We start from the raw sequence: 23,834 nt of genomic DNA, 5'->3' as shown, positions 1-23,834 counted from the left end.
AGCTTTTCTTAAATTAACCCACTTATTTTTCTTACTTCTATATATGTTACTTTCCTTCTTACTCTTTGGCTGGCTGGGTGGCTAGGTAGCTGGCTGGCCCCTGCCATCGCCCTCTCCTTGTTCTCCTATTGCTCTCCTTGTTGCTCCTTGTTCCTCCTTCTATCTATACTTTCTGTCTGCCAACCCTGCCTATCCTTGCTCCTGCCTCTCTATTGGCTGTTCAGCTCTTTATTAGGTCATCAGGTGTTTTAGACAGGCAAAGAATCCCAACTTCACAGTGTTAAACAAATGCAGCATAAAAAAAAAAGTCACACACCTTAAAATAATATTCTGCCACAAATAAAGACTTGGGAATTAGATATTGGGGTGAAAGCCTGCTATATCAGAGAAGACCTTCATTTCTGGCTGGAGACCCAGCAAAAGAGTATCTCTCCTATCGTCCCAAACTTAAAAGGCTGAAAATCTCTAAATCTTTCCTGTGTGCCTCTCTTTCCATCTTCCCAGGTCCTCTGCACTCACTATAGCTAATTCTTGTCAACTAGTCTCTGGCTCTGTCCCCTGATCCAAGGTTAATTTTATTAATACAGTCTCAAAGTTTCACAGTATAATCAAATATCCTACAACACTGTAATAAAATACTCGAACTCAAGCAACTTAGAAGGAGGCAGGTATAGGAAAAATCTCTGTGAGATCAATACTAACCAGGTCTCTATAGGGGATTCCAACCCAGCCAGAGCTATATAGTGAAACCCTGGTGTGTGTGTGTGTGTGTGTGTGTGTGTTTAAAAACAATATAGGAGAGAGATTATTTGGCTCATAATTCCAGGTTACAGCTTATCAATGTGGGGAAGACAAGGTAGCAGGAACATGAAACAATTACATTCACACATAGTTGAGAAACAGCAAAGAAGACTTTAAAAAAAAAAAAGCAAAACAGTTCAGAACCCCTGTTTAGGGAATGGTACCACCCCCAGTGTGCTGATCATCCCCACCTCACTGTAATCATGGTAGTCCCACAAAGACCTGCCCACAGACCAACCTGACTAGACAGTCCTTCACTGAGACTCTTCCCAGGGGATTCTAGACTGTATCAAGTTGACAATTAAAACCATAACACTTGGGAATAAATTTAACAGTGGAAATGAATGTTCTGCCATGTTATGGAACACTAATGAAAGTAGACGAAAAGAACACAAACACAAATGCTCACAGGTTGGGAGAATTAATACTGTTAAGCTGTTGATACCACACAGAGCTGCTGTGGAATAATTCTTTTGTGTACTGTAAAGATTTGACACTTGGATTGGTTTAATAAAGAGCTGACTGTCGGTAGCCAGGCAGGAAGTGTAGGTGGGACAACCAAACTAAGGATGTTGGGAAAAAGAAAGTCAGAGTCAGAGGAGACACTAGCAGAGGCAGAGGAAGCAGAACATGTAGGAAATGATGTAATAAGATGAGTCACATGGCAGAGGGTAGGTAAGAAATATGGGCTGGCCTGCAGAAATTACTCAGAGGTTAAAAGCACTGGCTGCTCTGAGTTTAATTCCCAGCAACCACATGGAGGCAAACAACCATCTAGAATGAGATCTGGTGCCCTTTTCTTGCATGCAGGCATAGAGGCAGACTGAACACTGTAACAATTAAACAACATATAACAATTAAATACATTTTTAAAAAAAATATGAGTTAATTTAAAATGAGAGTTAAGCTGGGCAGTGATGGTGACACACCCCTGTAATTGCAGGGAGGCAGAGGCAAGAAGATATCTGTGAATCTAAAGCCAGACTGGTCTACAAAGCAAGTTCTAGGACAGCCTACACTTGTTCCAGGATAGCTTGGGCTTGCTACTAAGTAGCTCTTACAACTTAAATTAATCCATACCTTATCTACTCTCTACCACATTCTATAATGCTTTTTCAGCAAGGCATATTCATCTCCTGCTTCCTCTGCATCTGAAAGGAGACTCCACATAGTTTTCTTCCCAGAACTTTGTCAGTCTTGGTCTCCTGCTCAACCTCTTTCTATCTAGCCATTGGCCAGTTGGCTTTCTATTAGCCCAATGAGAGCAAAACATCTTCACAGTGTACAGTACACATAGCACACCAGCCCAGGCATGGCACTACCCACAATGGGCTGAGCCCTCAATCACTAGTTAAGAAAACATCCTCCAAGACAGACAAGGGATCTAATAGAAGCATTTTCTTAATTGAAGTTCCCTTCTCTCAGCATACTAACGTATATCAAGTCGACACAAAACTAAACAGCACAACAGGTTTATGCTACTTCGTTCATCCCTGAAAACTTTTAATAGAATTTTAAATATGGTAGAGACCCACCCCCTTTTTTTATTGAGAGATTGGTCTAGAAACTGTGCAAAACTGGATTGAGGATCTTGGAGAGAGGGGGCTTATAGTAAAAGCAGTCACTGTAGCAAAAGATATAGGAAACAAAGATAACATGAAGTAGGGTGAAAATACAGGTTGGATAGCCATGCGGTGGAGGTTGCAGCACACTGTCAATCCCAGCACTCAGGAGGCAGAGCTAGGTGGATGTGTGTCAGGTGTGGTGGTTCCCTCACCCAGGAGACAGACTGAAGAATCCCCTCATTAAGTTCCAAGCCAGCATGGCTACATAGCAAGATCCTTCTTCACCCTTTTGCCTCCCCAGTTGAAACACAAACAGTGATATTGGTTGTTTAATAATCAGATGAAGATACTGCAAAACATGGAGAAAATTGAAGATTAAAAAAAAAGTTCCCAAATTTTATGTATAATGTATACATATATAGTTAATATGTGTCTAAAGTATTGGCCAGAGGTGAATGTCAAGGGTGTAACCCTTTATTGCTTCTATACCTCATTTTTGAGACCAGTTCTTTTGGTTCTCCTGGAACTCACAGATTTAGCTAGACTAATAGGCTAAGAAACCCAAATCAGGGGCCCACCTCTTTCTTCCACCCCAGCACAAGGATTACAATGTATATTACTTTGCCCAGCTTTTTACTTGGGTGCTAGATCCTCATGCTTGCTTAGCAACATTTTACTACCTGAGCCATATCCCCAGCACCTGGTTCCAAGTACTGAATCTGATAGAAGGAATTATTGGTAGTGAAATGTAGAAGAGATGGTTTATTTTGATTTATGAGATGGTCTCTGATAAAATTAGTTTTAGATCTTCCATATGGCATTCAAGATGAAATATAGTTAGCATGTAAGAGTAGGTCATGGATCTGAAAAGATGGCTCCTTGGTTAAGAGTATTTGTGTTCTTGCAGAGGTCTGAGGTTCCAGTCCAAACACTCATATTGTGACCCACAGCCACCCATAACTCCAGTTCCAATGGGAACAAAAGGCATGCACATGGTACACACTTATGCATGTAGGCAAAACATTCATATGCACAACATAAAAATGAACCTAAAGAACAGTCTAAAATAAAAGAGTTGGCTTTATTTTGTATGTGTGGTTGGGGGTGAAGGGGGGGATGTATATGCCAGAACGTGTGCATCAGTCTGCATGTGTAGGTCAGAAATGAACCTTGGGTTTACTCCTCAGGAGCCATCCACTTTGGTTTTTTGAACTAGAAACTCTCAATGAAGCGGGAGCCAATTAGACTATGCTGGATGCCCTGCATGCTCCAAAGATCAGGAATTAACCTGTCAATTTTCTGTTCAAATGATGCTGAAGACTAAGTCCAGGGACCTATGCATGCTAGGCAACTCCACCACCTTCTCAGTACAAAAGCCAAACATTTCATAGTTTCATTGATGTCTTATAGAAACCTTTTAATTCTTTAAAATTTTACATATCTTAGAAGACAATTAAGATAATCATTAAAACCATGAAAATAGATTCTGTAATGGGATTAATCAGCAAAGCATCAGCAGTTCCAAGTAATTGTTTAAAGTCTGTACTAAAATTGATAAACAGATCAGCAGTATTCTTGCATTCATCAGGAAACCATCTAATTTTGTCATAATTCCAATAAAACTGAAGCAGAAAATGTTTTCTTTAGTCCTTTGGTCTTCCTTATGTTGTATCTTAAGTTTTTGGTTGTGAGCCTAGCCTTTAACGGCTGAGCCATCTCTCCAGCCCCTTTATGTTGTATCTTAAAAATCAACCAGAACATTACAAGTACTTAAATAGAAAGTTGATTTTTTTTATCCTCTTGTAAGATGTGTAACTGATTCTGATTCATTTTTTAAGATTTATTTTTATTTCGTGTGTGTGTGTGTGTGTGTGTGTGTTTTACTTCCATCATGTGGGAACCGGGGATTGAATTTAGCTTGTCAGGCATGGCAGCAAGGGTCTTTACCCACTGAGCCTCCTGCTTGAGGAGGCCACAAGAGGGTTAAAGAACAAGAGGAGTTCTTTAGGTACCACATGGGTGCTTGGAACCTAACCCAGTCCTCTAAAAGAACAGAAAACGATCTAAACTCCTGAGCATCTCTCCAGTCCTAATATTCTAATTTGTTTGATTATTTGTTGTTTTTTGAGACAGGGTTTCTCTTTGTAGGTTTGGCTGTCCTATAACTCCGTAGACCAGACTGGCCTCAAATTCACAGATACCTGCTGGACTCTGCCTCACAAGAGCTGGGATTAAAGGTGTCTACCACAGCTGCCCGGCTGATATTCTGATTCTTAGCCTTGTATTATATCTAGTCCTTGGACTCCAGTCCTTTATGTTGTTACAGTATAACGTGTATGGCATCTATGTAATTGATCTTCAAAGATGAATGTGCTTCCAGCAAGTTCTAAACAATCTAAATCCAAATTCTTCCAACCATAGGGAAACTCCCATCCTTTGGGGCCTCCAGGATCAAAGGTGGTGTCCACTAAAGAGTTGGAAGAAGCCTGCATGAACTCTGGGTCTGTCTCCCAGCACTTAAATGCCAGTTGTGGCTCATTACAAGGAGGAGTTTTCAGGGACTTACACACGAGGAGGCCCCTAATTGAGTATTGTCTTATTATATTCATTTTATGTGTGTGTGCCACAGCACAGGTGTGGAGGTCAGGGGACAACTTATGTGAGTTGGTTTGCTCCTCCCACCTTGTAGGTCCTAGAGATTGAATCTAGAAAGTCAAGCTCAGGAACAAAGTGCCTTTACACACTGAGCCATCTCCTAGCTTGGTGTTTTTTTTTTTTTTTTTTTTTTTTTTTTTTTTAAATTTCCATGCTTGTTTTAGCAGTATATATACTAAAATTGAAACGATGCAGAAATTAGCATGGTCCCTTCGCAAGTATGACATGAAAACATATTAAAAAAAAAAAAAAATCTCGCCTATCTGACTGAGCCCTTTTACCCCAGGGAGCAGCTTTCCGAAGCCCTGCGCTGCCCCATTGGAGCCAGGCCCCTTTAAGGCCTTTCCTCTTCTCCCAGGCGGAACCGGAAGCGCGAGGACGCGGAGCCCAACATGGCGGCCGCCTGGCCCGCGGGTCAGGCTTCGCCCCCGGCGGGGCCTCCGGGCCTCCTCCGCACTCTGTGGCTCGTGACGGTCGCCGCGGGACACTGGGGAGCCGCTGCCTCTGGCGCCGTCGGGAGCGAGGAGACGCCCAAGTGTGAGGACCTCAGAGTGGGACAATATCCTCCGGAAAGCCGCGGGTCATAGGCGCTCAGCAGGACCCGGGGCTGGGGCTGGGGCTGGGGAGCGCGGCGTCTGCTGCGGCTCTAGCGACCAATGGACCCCGGGAGGTGAGGAGGGAGGGCTGTGGGGACGGAGGGCCGGGCCCAGCACCGTGTGCTTTCCCCTGCACCGACCAGAGCTCGGCACTTCCTTTGCTGGTTGACCCCGGGTTTTATTCAAACAGGCACATCCAGCCGGCTTTGTCCCAGATACTAGACATGCCGACACCGACAGAGGCTTCCCTGAAAGTCTGCAGGTGTTGAAGGAGACAGATGTTAATAGTGAGCCAGTGCATATTTGTCGTTTGTCATTAACGTTACGTACATCACCCCCAGCCATCCTCAGACGGACTGCCAGGCAATTAATTGACTGCTTTACTTTGTGCTCTTAGACAAACGATTATTATGTGTTTGAAAATAAGAGATCCCCTTCAATATTTTAAAATGTAATATTTGGATTAATACCTTGTAAGAATTTCATCCAGTGGATTTCCAGTGTATTTACCGTTACTTTTCAAACCCTAACTCCTTCCAGAAATGCTTTGACCCTTTCACTTCCTCTTAACTTCTCCTCCCCCTCCCCCCCCCCCAAAAAAAAAAAAAAAAACCTAGGGAGTCAGTGTGAGGCTATCCAGGCTGGCATGGTTGACTTACCTGGGACCTCACCTTTAAAACTATGGCTCTGTGACTTAGAAGCCATCAACTGGCAATAGCTCCTTCGTTAGGGATGGGGGGGGGGGCTCTTGAATGAGAAAATTATGTCTATTTTCTTATTAATAAAACATGTAGGTATCAGCAACACAGCAATTGTGTTAGTTGTTATTTACAGATGACCAGTCTGAAATAAGAGTAGGTGAATGTCTATTACAACATTGAAATAGAGAAACAAGGTGAAATGTGTGTTATACTCAAATCACTGGGTTTGAACAAAGCTTGGAGTACTGACACAATGCCTCAAACATTTGTATACAGATACTCAAACCTGCAGAAGCAAGAAAGACCAAGAAAAATGTTAAAATTAAGAAAATTCTGTAACGTCTGTATGCATAGATTTTCACAGAGCACCTCATAACTTGCTAATCCCAATATGCATGGAGTTTCTGAATACTGAGTTTAGTATTGTCTTAGGAAAAACACAAGTGTCTTCTAAGAAGTAACTGAGCTAATTATGAATTGTTGAACCCTGGTGAGAAGCCTGTGGAACTCTGAGATGGTGACAACTGCATGTTGTCTTAATGACCTAACTAAAGATATTTCCAGTAGTGATTTAGAAGTTCTAAATGAGTGTCATGCTGTGACTAGAGACATCTTGTATGCACCATATCTACTTTATTGGGATGTGAATCATAAAATCTTAAGAAAATAAAACTTAAAAACATTCTTACAGTTTTAGCATCTATTAGAGGGGTTTTTAGAAACTTAAAAATCCTCCTGGAGTCAGTGACCACAGAGAAAACAGCCACCTTTCTATAGTCATATGCAAAGTGCCCAAGGCTTGGAATCAGGACACCTGATTTTGCTGCCTGTCATTTACATGACTGAAAGTTTGAACCTCAGCTGTGCATTTGTGGTGTAGGAATAACAAATAGTATCTTCCTTGAAACTTTGTGTTACATGAAATTGTGAATTAGTTGAATCCAGAGCTCTGGGACTGGATTTGTTTTTAAACTTAAAATAATTTGGTAGATTTTTATTTTATTTATTTATCCATTCATTTATTTTGGGTTTTGAGACAGGGTTTCCTGGCTATCCTGGAACTCACAGAGGTCCACCTGCCTCTGCCTCTCTGAGTGATGGGATTAAAGAAAAACATGAGCCCTCAACAATGGGCAAGATTTTTAATTTGATTGTTGCTTTTTGCTTATTCTTTAATCGATGGTCTTTGAAGATGGCATCATCTGCTAGAACTTTTGATATAAATTTATTTTATATGACTTCCTGTAATTTAATTTTCAACTATTATCTAAGCAACACTAAAAGTGTATTTAGGTTTGGTTTGGTTTGGTTAAAACAGAGTCTCCTTACATACCCCTAGCTATCCTGGAACTCACTCTGTAGACCACGTTGGCTTTGAGCTCACAGAGATCCATAGGCCTTTGCCTCCCAAATGCTGGGATTAAAGACATGTACCACCACGCCAAGTTTAATAGTGTATTTATATCTGAATTTGTTGACTAGTACAAACTCAGTCTCTCTGTACATGTGAATCAACAAGAGTTATAAGGCATTTAAAACATAGTATTTTATGCTAGAAATATAATTCAAATTTCCTTAACTTTTTAAACATATATTTGTAAAGAACCATCAATAAATGATGCTACTCAAGAACCAGTTAACTGTACAAACTACACAGCTCATGGTAAGATTTCTAGAATCTTGTCTTTAAAATAGTTTGTAAGATTTTAACTATTTCAAAGAACAATTAATAAATGTGTTTTATGTTGTGTTAGACGTGATTGTTCAGTTTTCAGAACAATTTAGATTTGGAAACTAATTAAAAATTATGAACATTCAATTGATTGATTGGTTAATAAACTAACTTTTGTGCTTGGGATTGAAGCCAGGGATCCCTGCGTGCTCTTCCAGAGTTACACCCAGTGTCACTCTTGAAGTTAAGAAGCAATGTTTCTTAATTACATAAATGGGATGTTTTCTGTTATTTTATACTTAACTTATTTTAAAACCTTAGAATCCACTCATATAGCTCATGTTTTTTAAGTTTTATTTAAGTTTATATTTGACTGATATATGAAAGCATCAGTATAGTGCATATTGTATGATGAAATGTTTTGGGCCGTGTGTGTGTGTGTGTGTGTGTGTGTGTGTGTGTGTAATACTAAAGTCAGGATAAATATATCTATCTCTTTAAATATTTTTAGTCTTTAACTGCCAAGCTTTGTGACAGAAATATAAATATAGTTCTTTAGTCAGTGTTGTTGTTTTGTTTCCATTTCTTTTTAAGACAAGTTCTCACTATGTAAGCCTCAGACTCACAGATCTTCCTGCCTCTGCCTCCCCATGCTGGGATCAAAGGTGTATACCACCATGCATCTCAGTCACTGTTCTGTTGCTGTGAAGAGACATCATGACCAAGGCAACTCTTACTGAGGGATGGCTTACAGAGTCAGAGGTTTAGTCCATTATCATCATGGCAAGGAATATAGTAGCACACATGGTACTGGAGCAGTAGCTGAGAGCTACATCCAAATCCACAGGCAGAGGGCAAGACATTGGGCCTAATGTGGCTTCTGAAACCTCAAATTCCACCCTTGTGATATTTCTTCCAACAAGGCCACGTCTAATCCTTTTCAAATATATGAGCCCATGGGGGGCATTTTTATTCAAAGTACTGCAGGTGCCCAGCTGGTTAGGACTTTTATATGTTTCATTTTCTTATTTGAAATTAAAAAAAATTATGTGTATGTGTCTGAGTATCTGTATATGTACTGTTTGCATGCAAGTGGCTGTAGCAATCAAAATAGAGTATTGGATCTCCTAGGATTGGAGTTACCACTGGATGCACGTGCTGGCAATATGCAATACACATGTGTAGAGGTCAGGAGACCTTGCAGTAGCCAGGTCTCACCTTTTATCCTGCTCCCAGGTATCAAGTTCAGGGTGACAGGCTTGGCAGGAAGTGTACCTACTCACTGAGCCATTGGCCCACCCTCGGACATGTGTTTTTAATTACTGGAAAAGAACTCAAAGCTGGATATGGCAGTATGCAACTGTAACCCCAGCACTAGGGAGGCTGAGACAAAAAGATCATGAGCTTGAGACCATCATGGTCTATATAGTGAATTTGAAGCAAGCCTGTGTTCTGTAGTGAGAGAGGAGCATGAAACCTGTCAATAATTTACACAGAACTGTATTGCCCATATTATGTACTTGAAACATGAGCTTTAGGATATAAAAACAGTATGATAAAGATTTTATATGTGTACTGCTTATCAAAAAATATCAGAGAAGTGTTTTTTGATAGTGAGTAGCACCTTATTCTAATGATTTAGAGGAGCCTCTCTCATTCTAAATACATGTAAAGCTAGGAGAATTTAATAGTTGCCTGTTTTAGTCACTTGTTTATTGCTTCAAGGGAACACCTTGACCATGGCACCTCTTATAAAGAAAGCATTTATTGGGAGTACGCTTACATTTTCAGAGGCTTAGTCCATCATCATCGTGATGGAAACATGGTGACACACATTTCCATGGTGCTGGAGAAGAAGCTGAGGGTTCTACATGTGATCAGCAGCAGAAAGAGAGAGCTGGGCCTAGTGGGGATCTTAACCTCACAGCCTAACCCCAGTACTCTGGAGGCAGAGGCAGGTGGATTTTTGAGTTTGAGGCCAGCCTGGTCTACAAAGCAAATTCCAAGACAGCCAGGTCTACACAGAGAAACCCTGTCTCAAAAGAACAGAAAAGAGAGAAAAGTGCTAAAATACTGTTTTGTTTCTTGAAGATCTGATTTTACATAGTTTACAGACAGAGCTAACAAGGCTATATAATATGGAAATGTTTCCCATGTGTGTGTGTTTTCTGTCACTGTGATAAAATATGTGAGAGAAAAAAAAATTGAAAGGAGGAAAGGTTTCTTTCTGGCTCATAGTTTTGGACGTATCAAATCATGCCTGGCTGGCTGCATTGCTTTTAAGCTTGTGGTAAGACAGAAACACTATGATGGAAAGGCTTGCTAGAGGAAAATTGCTTGTATTTTGGCAGCCAGGAAGCAAAGAAAAAGGACAGGACAGCCTGGAGATAAGGATAGTCAAAGCCATGCCTGCAACCTACGTCCTCCGCCAGTCCCACCCCTTGGAGATCTATCAGAAATCTTGACACTGAGCTTTACATTAAACTGTTGGACCTTGGTTTTGCTTAGATTTGATTGTGACAGTGCCCCTGACCCTTCCCTCTTGGAGTAAAAAAGTAACTTATGTTTTATTTCATTGGCACTTAAAGTTGAGATATTTGGGGTATTTTAGATAGACTATCATTTTAGAGATGGAATATTTGACACAAGCTAGAGTCATTTTTGAAGAGGGGATCTCAGTTGAGATCCAGATTGGCCTGTGGTAGATTTCCTTGACTGTTGATGAGTGTGGGAAGGCCCAGTTCTCTGTGGACCATGCAGGGTGAGCAAGCCATGAGGAACAGCAGTAAATAGCACTCCTCCAGGTTGTTTCCCTGCTTGAGTTCCTGTCCTGACTTCCCTCAGTGATAGACAGTGCTATGGAAATGTAAGCTGAAATAAACCCTTTCCTCCCATGTTGACTTTTTCCCATGGTGTTTTATCACAACAGTAGAAACTCTTAAGACAGGTACTCTCATGCCGCAGCTATGTATTGATCATAGGGCAGTTTTATAGCATTAGTTCTAACCGTTTGTTTTAATGTGGGCTTTTGAGGCTGGGAATCTGACATCTGAATCAAAGTGTTTACAGAGCCCTGCTCCTCTCAGGCTCTAGAGCACAGTCCTTTTTCCTTTTCCTCTTTCAATAGTGTGGTGGTTTGAAAGAAAATGGCTCCCTAAAGGAAGTGGCCTTGTTCGAGTAGTTGTGGTCTTGGTGGAAGTACGTCACTGTGGAGGCGGGCTTTGAGGTCTCATATATGCTCAGCTCATACCCAATGAGACATCACTTCCTGCTGCCTGGAAGACTTAGAACTCACAGCTCCTTCTCCAGCACCATGTCTGCCCACACACCACTATGACCCATCATGACGATAATGCACTGAACCTCTGAATTGCAACCCAGCTGCTCCAATTAAATGGTTTCCTAAGTGCCATGAGTTGGCACTTAGGAGGCAGAAGACAGCTTGTTCTATAAAGCTACACAGAGAAACTGTGTCTCGAAAAACAAAAACAAAAGCAAAAAAAGAAGAAAGAAAGAAAAGAAAATGGGGAGAAAAGAATTGCCATGGTCATGGTGTTTTTTTGCAGCAATAGAAGCCCTAACTAAGACAGCCAGTGATTCTTGTTACTCCTTGTCTCACAATTGCATCAACTCAGTCTGTCCCTCCCTCTCCACACAGCATTCTCCCTGTGTGCTTTCACACCTCCCTTCGTGTATCCAGGTTGTTGTTGTTTTATCTTGTTTTTTGAGACAGGATCTCACTATGTAGGCTTGGTTAGCCTAGACCTCATCGTGTAGACCAGACTGGTCTTGAACTCACAAAAACCCACCTGCCTCTGCCTCTGCTTCCCCAGTGCTGGGATTAAAGGTGTGTGCCACTATGCCTGCCATTTTCCTTTTTTACATAAAAAGTTAGTACCTACTCTAATAATGTTACCTTAACTTGATAAATCTGCTAAGAACCTATTTCCAAATAAGGCCCTATTTTTAAGGCATAATTTAACCTATAACAAATGCTTTTAGATGTGTGTTTTTTCCTAAAATGGAAGTAAGTTTTTGCTTTGTTTTTCAAGACAGGGCTCCTCTATATAGCCTTGGCTGTCCTGGAACTCACTTTGTAGACCAGGCTGGCCCTGATCTCACAGAGATCTATCTACTTGCCTCTGCTTTCCGAGTGCTAGGATTAAGGCATGCATCACCACCACCAAGAAGAAATAAGTTTTCTCAATTTTACAAAAGAGCCTTTTGTAAAAGATGATAGTGACCATCGAACTTTCAATTTTAAAGAATACTATAGCAATGCAATTTTAATGTAGAACTTAATATGCTGGAAACTGCACATTTTTACAGCTACTTAAATTCATAGTGAAAATTTTCAAATGTCAGATATGTGAAGCTTTAAAAAATTATTTAGGAATGGATGGTGAGAGCAAAACTTTAGATTTCTTTGTGCAACAATCCCGCTGTTCCTGGAATTCATTTTGTAGACCAGACTGGTCTCTAGCTCAGAAATCCACCTGCCTCTGCCTCCCCGGTGTTGGGATTAAAAGTATGTACTACCACCGACCAACTGAGCAAAACTTTTTGAAGACTATCAATCCCCAAAGGGCTTCTAAATCTCAGAGGAGATGAATATAGAGACCACTCTTGAGCTTGCTGTGTAGCCAAGAGGATGATTTTGAACTTCTGATCCTCCTCCCTCTACTTTCTGGATGCTGGGGTTGCAGGGATTCACCACCACATTGGTTTTGTTATCATTGGATTGGAGACTTCATTGTTAGGGAACCATCTTGTGCATTGTGAGATGTCAGTAGTGTCTGTGACTACTGTCCCCTACCCCCTACCCCCCATGCTAGTAGCAGCTTTCCTGTGGTAATAACCAAAGTGCCTCCAAGAATTACCTGATGTCTTCTGGGCAGCAAAATCACCCTAATTAAGAATTATTGACCTAAGCCAGACAGGGCAGCTCACACTTCCGATACTAACACTTGGAGCCTGAGGCAGGAGGATTATGAGTTCTATTGTAGATTGATGTCCTGCCTCAAAAAACAAAAAGCAAAAAGACATACAGTTACTGATCTATCCATGTGTAGTGCCCCTGCCTCCAATTCTAGCACTCAAAGGCTGATGCACTAGGATTGTTTGAGGCTAGCCTGTGCTACATATAAAGTTCTAGTGTTCTTTCTTACTCTTGCTCACTCTTTATGTTGGCTATATTCCCTGCCCTTCGTATACCTGCCCCGTGTATACCTACCTGGCTGTGTATCTGGAGTTATAGCTATATGGAAAAACAATTGCTTTATAAATGTTTTTATTGAAAGCTTTCTCTGTTATACTCTGTGTCCTTTGAATTGTGATTCAGAGTAAGTCACTGCAATGGTCTACAGGTGAATTGATGTGTTTTCTTTCAGTTGTACCACAATAGCTTTAAAGCTTTGGCCTTAACTATAAGAAGTCTCAATTGCAGTCTCTTTTCTTAGCATAATATCCTAATATGATTACCTTTACTTTCTTTTTTCTCCTTCATTTTATGTAATAGTTTTCAATTAAATTAAATCTGTCTTTTATCTTAAGTGCCACCTTGTTTTAGATTTTTAAAGTGCATTAAATAAGTAAGTTTATAGATTGTGTGGTTTGAACTGTGAGGATTCCAAGAGATAGGGAAATGTCCTAGAGTTTTCTTATGACACTGTTTTCATGTACTACTCTGGCCTGAAAAGAAAACAAAACAAAATCTGATTTGTTGGAAACCTTAACAAATTACAAACCAAATAGAAAATATTTTCCTTTCATAATAAAACCATAAGGTCTCTGTGTATTTTATTTTACAAAATTCTATTTTTAGCATTTTCAAAAATTATAAACAAAAAGAGCAAACCATGATTATTGGTGGTAAATATAGAGGTAAACATTTTTTAAAACTATCCTAAAATATTAGTACTTCTAATACTCATTGAGAAGCTGTATCTCAGTTGAGTGCATGCCTACCATGCATTAGGTCCCATATTCAATTCTTATTAACATACATACATGCACATGCACACAGATGTTGAAGAAGAAAATGTTTCTTAAGCTAGCCATGGTGTCACGTGTCTTTAATCCCAGCTTTTGGGATTGGGAAGTGGAGAAATGAAGGCTTCAAGGTAAACCTTGGCCACTTGCAAGTAGCTTGAGACCAGTCTGGGCTTCATGAGATTTAGTCTCAAACAGACAAACGTATTGAGTACCTACTATAAGCTATATACTTTATGGTACATAGTTTTATATATTTAACCACAGTGGTTCTATGATGTAGGTGATCTTAGTGTTATTTACCTACAAGAACTCCATAAAGCTGTAATACTTTTTGAACAGTGTCTGCCTGGCAAAAGTAACATCTGTACTAATTGCTTATATTATGTCTTGAGTTATGAATGTGGATTGATATTGCTAAGTGCTGAAATAACACTGTATCAAGACCTACAAGGAGTCAAGATACAAATATACTTATGGAAGCCATTGTCTATGGTACGGTAGTATCATCAGTTACTTGCCTTGTTGCTGTGTCAAAATGCATGATGAAAATAGATAAAGGACGAAGTTATTTTCCCTCACAGTGTCAGGGGACACAGTCCATGGTGACAGGAAAGCTATGACAGCAGGAGCAGAGCACGCTATATCCATAGTGAGGAAACAGCAATGAGTGCTGATACTCAGCTCACTTTTTCCTTTGTAGTTTAGTCTACAGTCCCAGTCTAAGGAATGATATCGCTCCCATTTAGGATGGGTCTTCCCTAATGAAGTTATCCTTAATTCACAGAATTCCTCTGATATGCACAGAGGTTTGTTATACCCCCATCCAAGTTGGCAGTCAAGATTAGCCATCACAAAAAATTACTATAAACTTGAGATGTAAACCACAGATTATGTTAAAATAACTTGATAATTACCAAATGGATTGCCAACAAGAATCCAAGTATTTATCTTAGAGATGAAATTTCATATTGCAGTTCTTTTGCCATAAAGGCAAGAGACTGAAGTAGACGAACCATTCACACAACTAAAATTGTATGGTGATATTTATGTTATTATATGAAGAGACCACTATCATATTTATCTTCCACATAAATGTATTTCATGCGTATATAAAACAATTCTTTAACTTCCAGCCTAAATTAAAGCCTTCTGTCTCATGTTACAATAGGAGGTAGTTTGTTATAATGTCAGTGGATTCTTTTGTGCTTTGACAATCTTGGGAAAAAATTTACTTTTTCTGTCTTTAGTTCAGTGTTTTCCAGCACCCAACATAACTTGTAAGGATTACAGCGGTAATGAAACACATTTTACTGGAAATGAAGTTGGTTTTTACAAGCCCATATCTTGCCGAAATGTGTAAGTACATTACTGAAAATCAAAATGTTGCATCTTGATTTTGTGGAGTGAAAGATAAAAGAGACATGTTAATGGAAGTCCTGCCAGTTTAATTTATGCTCCTTGCTTAGGTTGGCATTCCTCTATTTTAGCTTGTGAGTACAATTCACCAGCCAGGACCTGGGTCAGCTTGTGAGATAGTAAAGGATTGAAGTTGACTCAGGCCTTGTTAAGTGAGTTTGTGCCATCAAGAGAGTTATAATTAAGTTCTGTTTTCAAAGTTGTAGTGCAAATAGGCATTTACTTATTGTAGCAGAAAATAATATTGTTGATTGCTTGTACAGTGTGTTACTTTTCTCACTGCTGTGATAAAATATTAGACAAAAGCAACTTAAACAAGGATTTATTTTAGCCAACAGCGTGAAGGGAACAGGTCAGTATCAAGGCTAGCACAGTGGCAGGAGCTGGAGGCAGCTAGTCTCACTGTGTTCATAGTTAGGAAGCAGAGAGAGGTGAATGCTGGGCTCAGTTTACCTTCTTTTTATTCAGTCCAGGACTCCAGCCCATCGAATGTGCTGTCCACATTAGGGTGGGTTTTCTTACTCCAACCCAGCCTAGAAGCTCATTTATAAACATGGCCAGAGGTTTGTCCCCTAAGTAATTCTATATCCTGTCAAGTTGACAATATTAGCCATCACACATTGGTTTCACTTTCTGTGATAGATGAATAGTAACATTAGGCAGACAGAATTCAGAAGCTGGGTGAGTGTGAGTTAGTAAAGGAAGGGTTGCTATTTAGAGAATTTTTTTTTCCCTATTAGAAAGCTTATATTCAATTTTTCTGCTATGAACTAATGACATGATTTACTTTTCCCACCTTCTTTCATTCCTGACATCATATTTATATATTAGAACTGTAAATGGTTGCATTTTATTTGATAGGACATATTTGCAGTCGTGTTAAGAAATAATTCATGTTTGGATTTTTCTACAACTTTTTTCAGAATCCTTAGGATTAGCAAAGTAAAAATTGTTGAAAGGAATTTTTTCCTAGCATGTAGGTATCATTTATTCAATTTTTAAATTATATGTTGGTATTTCTACCTTACTCATCCTAAGTAACAGAACAGATTATATATACTAAGTGCTGGTATGAGAAAAATATGATGGCCTTTAATACAACTAACAAATTCAGCTATTGAAAATCCCAGCTTGCTCAGGTTGGACCTTGTAGTTAATGGCTTGTCATGGTAACTATGCTCTGTTACTTAATTTCCAAGTTAGTCTGAATTTTCTTTACAGTATCTCAGGGTAGATTATGCTGAGAGAGGCTGAGATGTGCTAAATATGATTATAAGGCAATGACGTCAGTTTTGATAATGAATATAGTCATTATGGAAAACAGACACTCCAAAGTCTACCAGCCAATTTATTCCCCTTACATAGTAAAATCAACAGATTCTAAAGATAACATTTTGATGAACATTGAGTCAGAACATAGGATTCCATTAGTGGATAGTTTTAGTGTAAGAGTACACACTTAGCATGTCCTTCATCAGGATGCACAGTACGTGTGCAGCAAGAGGCCAGCTGTGAATAGGCTCACTGACACCCTCTATTTGCTGGATATTCCCTTTCCATTGACTTTTTTCTGTTCTTGCTAGCATATTTTTGAAAATATAAAATATTAATACTCAAATTCCATTTCAGTATTATAGACATAGGGACTCTGTAATACAGACTCCAGAAACTGGAGCCTGGTAACCATATCTACTGATTACTATTCCATTCAACTATTTATACTGGTCATTATATTAGTTGGAGCAGGGTAAATTGCTGTAAATTTCAGTAGTTTAGCACAGTACGACTTTTCATTCATGTTATGGTCTAGTTTGTGTTGCCTTAGAGTTCTGGGTTGTGATATAAGTAAGTGCTGTTGGTCCCACACAGCCATCAGGACCCAGCTTTTCCATGGCTTTGCTTCCTCTAGAGCCCTTTTCATTCAGATAAAAGAAGAGAGAGAGGAGAGGGCATCCTTTTAAATATATTTTAAGCATGAAATCCAGAAATAGCACATACTTCAGCCTTCTTTCCATTGACCTAAACGCGGTTCTGGCTGCACTCAGTTGCAAGACCAGCTAGGAAATGTAACAGCTGAAATGGTTTGGTGAATATCTAGGCTATCTCTACCCTACCAACATGGTTTACGTACATAGCCAATTGCTTTTGTACGTCATTCCCTTTACCCTCAAAAATTTTTATAATTGTTTCTATAATACTCATCAACTATTAAATATTCTGGGTAGCACCACACTGGAATTTACCAGCAATCCTTACTTCTCTCTCAAATGCTATTTATACTCCCTATTAAAGTCACTCTACAACATTCTGTAGATAGGAGTTTATGTCTCGGCAGCTGCTCCCAAATTACCATTCCGAGACTTTTATTATAAATGCTTGGCTGAAAGCTTGGGCTTGTCTCTCTCTCGGCCAGCTCTTACAACTTAAGTCAACCCATTTCTATTAATCCACGTGCTTCTCTGAGGCTTGTTTACCTCCTCTATGAACTTCTCATATTGCTTCGAGACTCCTCAGATTCCATCCTTCTTCCCAGCATTTTCTCTGCCCTGAAATTTCTGCCTAGCTATCAGTCAATCAGCTCTTTATTAACTAATTAGAGTAATACATATTCACAGTGAACAAAAGGATTATTCCTCAGCATTGCCTATTTCCTGCTTTTAAAATGCTTTCTTGGTTTCTTCTATAAATTCAAATAAGAATCCTTTTATTACTATGCCTTAGCCTTTTTTTTCCCCCTTGAGATTTATTCAGTTTTTAATCTCGTGTGTGTGTGTGTGTGTGTGTGTGTGTGTGTGTGTGTGTGTGTACATGTGAGTGCCTGTGGAGGCCAGAAGAAGGCATTGGATCGTGTGTGTGTGTGTGTGTGTGTGTGTGTGTGTGTGTGTGTGTACATGTGAGTGCCTGTGGAGGCCAGAAGAAGGCATTGGATCCCCTGGAGCTAGAGATACAGGTGGATGTGAGCTATTTGATGTGGGTACCAGGAACTGAACTTCGGTCCTCTACGAGGGCAGTTGTTTTTCTTAATCACTGAGCCCTCTCCAGCCACCTTAGCCTCTTTCTTAAACGTTATATCCCAAAATATATCCTTAGTCCGTTGTTTATGAAGCAGAATTGGAGTTTAATAAGAAAAGGTTTAAGGAAGATTTAAGCAAGGGTATGAGGCATTGGTGGGGGCAGGTGGGGCATGGTAGTATATGCCATAGATTAGGCTCTGGCTTCTTGCAAGAGCCCCTGTTGTTGTCTTTGATCTATCCGCCATTTACATGTAATCATCTTCATTATGATACCTAAAACAGAACATGATGTCTTTTCCCTCTGATACTTGTCTCAGTGAATGACACCTAGTCTACCCAGTTTTATAAGCATAGACATTATTCTAGTACTTGGTGAGCAGAGGTAGGACATTCATAAGCTTGAAGCTAGCCTGGACCTATCTCAAAACAAACCAACCAACCAAACAAACAAACAAAAACAAAACAAAACAAAAAAATCCCTTAAAACAGAAAAGCCAACCAGAGCTATTCTCTCATTTCCCTTTAATTTCCATGTTAAGGCTGATTGCCTCTGCTTTCTTAATGTCTATTGTTTTATTTTGTTGTTGTTTTATTTTTTCTTCCTGGTCTCATACTCACTGTGTAGCCAAGGTTGATCTTTGCATCTTGATCCCCTTACTTCCATCTTCCAAATGCTGGGATTATTGCCGTGTACCACTACATCCACCCTTAATCTCATGTTGTTCAGTATTTCCTGTATGCTTGTAATTTATCTGTTTAATTTCTATTTGTATCCTAGACTTATTACCCTAGATCCACACTGTAGTCACTCTCTTTGGAATTTTTTTGGTCCATCAGCCCCCATATAATTACATGGAGATTTATTATTAATTATGAAAGTTTGGTCTTTAGCTTAGGCTTGTTTTCAACTAGCTCTTATAACTTAAATTAACTTGTTTCTATTAATCTAGGTTCTGCCACATGGCTTTTTACCTCTCCTCCAATCTATATGTCTGACTGCCTTAGTATCTTCTGCTGTCTCCTGTGTGCCTAGATTCTAAGCCTGAGTTCCTCTCTGTGCCTAGAAGTCCCACTTATTCTCTCCTGCCTAGCTATTGGCCATTCAACTCTTTATTAAACCAATCAGGAGGTGCCTTAGGTAGAGACAGACACATCTTTACAGTATACAAAAAGAGTATCCTACCACATCACACATTCAGCTGAATTTTATTCAACGCTGTTTGAGTATCTTGTGGACATCTCAAACTCACATGTCCAAACTAAATTTTGATTTCCCTTTCAGGAAACATTCGTCTGTATTCTTTCCCAACTCCTTCAACTTCCTAATGTTTGTATAAAGTTTGAAGTGCTATTATTGATCCTCTCCCCTCCCCTCCTCTCCTCTCTCCTCTCCCCTCTCCCCTTCTCTCCCTTCTCTTCTCCTCTCTCCTCCTCTCCCCTCCCTTCCTCTCCTCTCCCCTCCTCACTTCATCTCCCCTCTCCTCTCTTCCCTTCCCCCTCCCCTCCCTTCCCCCCTTTCTTTCCATCCCTTTCTTTCCCCTCCCTTTCCTTTCCACCCTAAATTTAACAGATAAGAAAATTGAACATAATTTTGATCCTGTGCAGAATCTGATGATTCTCCGAACGTTTGCTATTACTCAGTATAGCCATTGTTAATTATCACCTGAGTATTGAAAAAGCATTCAGATATTTTGACCTTGTGCTCATATTTGAATTTGTTAGCAGATATTCAGCCCTCAATCTCTACTAACAGAAGCGTGTGTATTTCTCATAACACTGTTTTGGGCCTTGGCTGTATTGCTTAATTTGGTTTACGGTTAATAGGTGAGAAACATGTTGAGGCTTAAGTGTGTTTGTGAGATTTGTTTTCCTTTTGTATTTTGATGAGATAATCCTGAAAAGAACTTGCCCCAGGTGTCTGCCTTAGAAGTCTCAGTTTCAACTTGAGACTGAGCTCAGGTGCAGTGCATGTGAATAGTGTGAAAATAATAGCTTATTGCTGTAGGCCACTGGCTCTGGACGTTTGTTTTCAGTAGGTTTGTGACATTAGCGACAAATACTCCATTACGATCTGTTCTTGGCGGAACAACCACAGTATTTGAAAGTGTAAAGCAGGTCTTGTCACAGCTTAAAATCCTTTGGTAGTGTCCCTTGTCTCTCAGAGTGAGAGTTGAAGTATTGGTGCACAGGTGCTCCTGTCCCTGCCCCCTCGATCTCTCTTTCTAAATCTGCATCTGCTAAACTGGCCTTAACCCACCCCAGTCCATACAGTGTGCTGCCTCGCACTAGCTGCTTCTTCCGGAAGACTCACAAGGCTTAACTGAGCCTTAGGTCATTGCTCACATATCACTGTCTTATCCCCCAGATTAAATACCCCCAGCATCTGGACTGTCTGCATACCCTGGCATTCTGGATTCGATAAACATTTGCTGAACCTTTTTTGTCTGTCTGTTGGTTTCATAATAACAAACTAAAATTAGATTTTTTTTTTAAATGTTTGGGGTTTTGTTTACTGCCAGTAAAATGTAAGTCTCTGAGGGACAAACATCTGTGTTACTTTTGTTCATTAATATATACCATAAGCTTAGAATAGTTTTAGTTACATAGCCTCCAAAAGACAAATGAGTGAATGAATGAGCGAGCCACTAAATAAATAAGTAATAATGTACAGACTTGTTTTCTAAAATGTTCATATGTTGACATTGCATGGCTGTGACACTTGTGTTTTAATTCCATGCAGAAATGGCTATTCGTACAAAGTAGCAGTTGCATTATCTCTTTTTTTGGGATGGTTGGGAGCAGATCGATTTTACCTTGGATACCCTGCCTTAGGTGAGTATGCTTCATTCAAAATTGCAAGAAAGAATGAAAATTCTTGTTTAAATCTCTCCATGTTTAAGATTCATGTGAGTTGAATGGGTACATTATTCTCTGGGTTGAGAGTGTTCAGTTCTGCATCAACTAAAGCAGGCAATGTTGGCCTTTCCTGTGTATTCACCTTTTGGGTGAAAGCTCATCACATGACTGGAACTGTTGTGCTATGGTAGGCACAGTGTTTGAGAGTGTGTGTTCTTTTTCTCCTAAAGAGTGTCCTCTGCCATAGTTGTCGTCACTGTTGCCCTGAGAATAGAAACAACTGCTGTCAGGACAGGTTGATGTTTTGGTGATCACCGTGAGCTGGGATGAGCCTGACTTTATCAGCTGCTAAGACCTTGTCAATCACTCTGTCCTAGCTGTACATTTCTTTTGCCGTGGTTTTACTAATGCTTCAGGAATCATTTATGTTTGACCATAAGTTTTGGAAAATAACACTTCCATATGCTTACCTATATTTAAGCCTTACAACTCTGGGACTATACTTGGCTACTTAAAGCATTTTTAGCATTAAAATTTTCTTAGGCATTTATGTTTATTTATTTTGCATACATTTATGTTTGTGATAGGTGTGTGTATGTTACCAACATGCCACAGTATGTGTATGATATTTCTAAATTTATAGTACAGTGCTAATGTCAGCAGAGTTACTCTATGAAATACTGGATACAATTACTGAGATCTTTAGAAACTGGGAATGGGAGATTTATCCATTTATTTAACAAATAATAACCATTAGGTCCAGGCAGTGCTATATGCACTTAGGATGAAGGAATAAACAACACACACAGAAACCCTGTCATAATCAAGCTTCCATCATACAGATATTAAAAAGGAAGCTAGGAGGTGCTTGGGAGAAAATTAAAAGCAATGTTTGTTTACTTTTTGGATTTTAATGGCTGGACAGACACATGGATTTCTACCCCAGGGGCAGGTGTGGGGAGATATAAACATTTATTTTTTAAAAAGTTTTATAGAGTATATTGGTTTTTATTTAATTACTTTTTTGTTATATTGTTTTGTGACTTTTCCATATGAGAGGTTCCTTTAAAATATTCTTGTATTTTTAGGTGAAGATTTAACTTTTTTAGGATTCTACTTTTTATCATCATACTGTAGAGTATATAATAGCTTGTTGGAAAGCTAGAAACATCTTAAGTACTTACAAGATTTTCTAGATTGTAAATTACTTTCCTTTGTGCTTTCCTAGGCTTGCTAAAGTTTTGTACCGTAGGATTTTGTGGAATTGGAAGCCTAATTGATTTCGTTCTTATTTCAATGCAGGTAAGTTAGTTTCAGCCTGGAACCTAAACTACCTTTATAGTCACCGAGGTGTTTGGTTAGCATATGTGACATTTCAGATGCATTAGGAAACAAAGGAGAATGCTTTACAACTTTTCTGCAGATGCTGGGCCTAAGGGATCTGGTTGCAGTTTCAGTAAACATTTCTCAAACTGTAGGTCTAAAAGCCATAGGATACTTATTTCAAAAAGGACTGCATGTCCAAGGGTGACTGTAGATACAGGTTCAAATGGGTTAGAGATTTCTTTAATTGAAGAATTTCCTGAAATCTTTGTAATTTTATTGTATGTTTTGTAATGAGTCTCTAAGGCAGGTTACAATTATATCTATGATGCAGAATTGATTTGTCTGACAATCATGATCATCATGTCGGTTACTAGAATAGGATACATTGATGGGACTCCAGTACATATACGAGCATTTTGGAGGTAGAAGTAAGATTTTCTTTCGAAGTGCATAGGCACGCTCTATAAATTGCACTCCGTATAAATGCCAGAAATGGTAATCTAGCTAACTTACTGGATAAACAAAGGAGGATGTGGGTACTCCACATGATCTCTAGTAGTAGGGATAGCTGCAAGCAAGATCAAGTCCATAAGAGTTTATGTTCTTTGCTCTTGAGATTTCTTCTGTTTCTCTCTGACAGCCTCACCTTCTCATGCTACAATGGGTTTGGTGACTGAAACAGTTTATGAGATGCTATCCTTAAGCACTTAAAAGTGCTACCAGATGTTCTCTGTTAAATACTAAACTGCTTGTAATTACTTGGGAAGCTTCTTATATTAGAGGCAAGGATGAATATTGTCAGACAATACTTGGGCAAGCATTTACAGAGCACCTAGTGTCCTCAGTGAAAGTCGGTGTACCTTTAAATCATTATGTTTTGCTGTGCCTTCTCGTTCAGCATTGCCAATCTTCATTTCCATTTCTGGCTTTTGGTGTTATTGTCATGCTTTAGAGCCAGTTATTCTAAGTGATTTTAACTCTATTCTGTGAGGAGGGGGGGCAGCATATGGACAAATAAGATACAAGAATTAAACAGGGAAAATATTTGGGATTTTTGTTGTTTTCATTTTTGTTTTTTAGTGCAGGGGTTCTCAGAGTTCCAGCCCTGGCCATACTGGAACTTGCTTGGTAGACCAGGCTGGCCTTGAACTCAGAGATTCATCTGCCTCTGCTTCCTGAGTGCTAGGATTAAAAATGTGTGCCACCACTGCCCAGCAAATATTTGGCTTTAAAATTGG

At 39.5% G+C, this 23,834-nt stretch overlaps 1 protein-coding gene and 1 non-coding gene across 2 annotated transcripts in view; both read left to right on the top strand.

Moving 5' to 3' along the window:
* Window positions 1-5,172: 5,172 nt before the first annotated feature.
* LOC127225011 (U6 spliceosomal RNA) lies at window positions 5,173-5,277 on the top strand. Its single transcript, XR_007834754.1, has one exon. It is a non-coding gene; the product is annotated as a U6 spliceosomal RNA (small nuclear RNA).
* A 107-nt stretch (window positions 5,278-5,384) lies between these two features.
* Tm2d1 (TM2 domain containing 1) overlaps window positions 5,385-23,834 on the top strand; it is a 28,675-nt gene continuing 10,225 nt past the window's right edge. The window contains exons 1-5 of the mRNA XM_051188205.1: window positions 5,385-5,584; window positions 7,912-7,981; window positions 15,232-15,340; window positions 21,155-21,246; window positions 22,499-22,572. Of these exons, the coding sequence (XP_051044162.1) occupies window positions 5,414-5,584; window positions 7,912-7,981; window positions 15,232-15,340; window positions 21,155-21,246; window positions 22,499-22,572 (516 nt within the window). The 5' untranslated portion in view covers window positions 5,385-5,413. The remainder of the gene's footprint in view (window positions 5,585-7,911; window positions 7,982-15,231; window positions 15,341-21,154; window positions 21,247-22,498; window positions 22,573-23,834) is intronic.

This window comes from Phodopus roborovskii, unplaced genomic scaffold, assembly GCF_943737965.1.
Source record: "Phodopus roborovskii unplaced genomic scaffold, PHOROB, whole genome shotgun sequence".
NCBI classification, from domain to species: Eukaryota; Metazoa; Chordata; class Mammalia; order Rodentia; family Cricetidae; genus Phodopus; species Phodopus roborovskii.
This window is presented reverse-complemented; position numbering and strand designations above follow the sequence as displayed.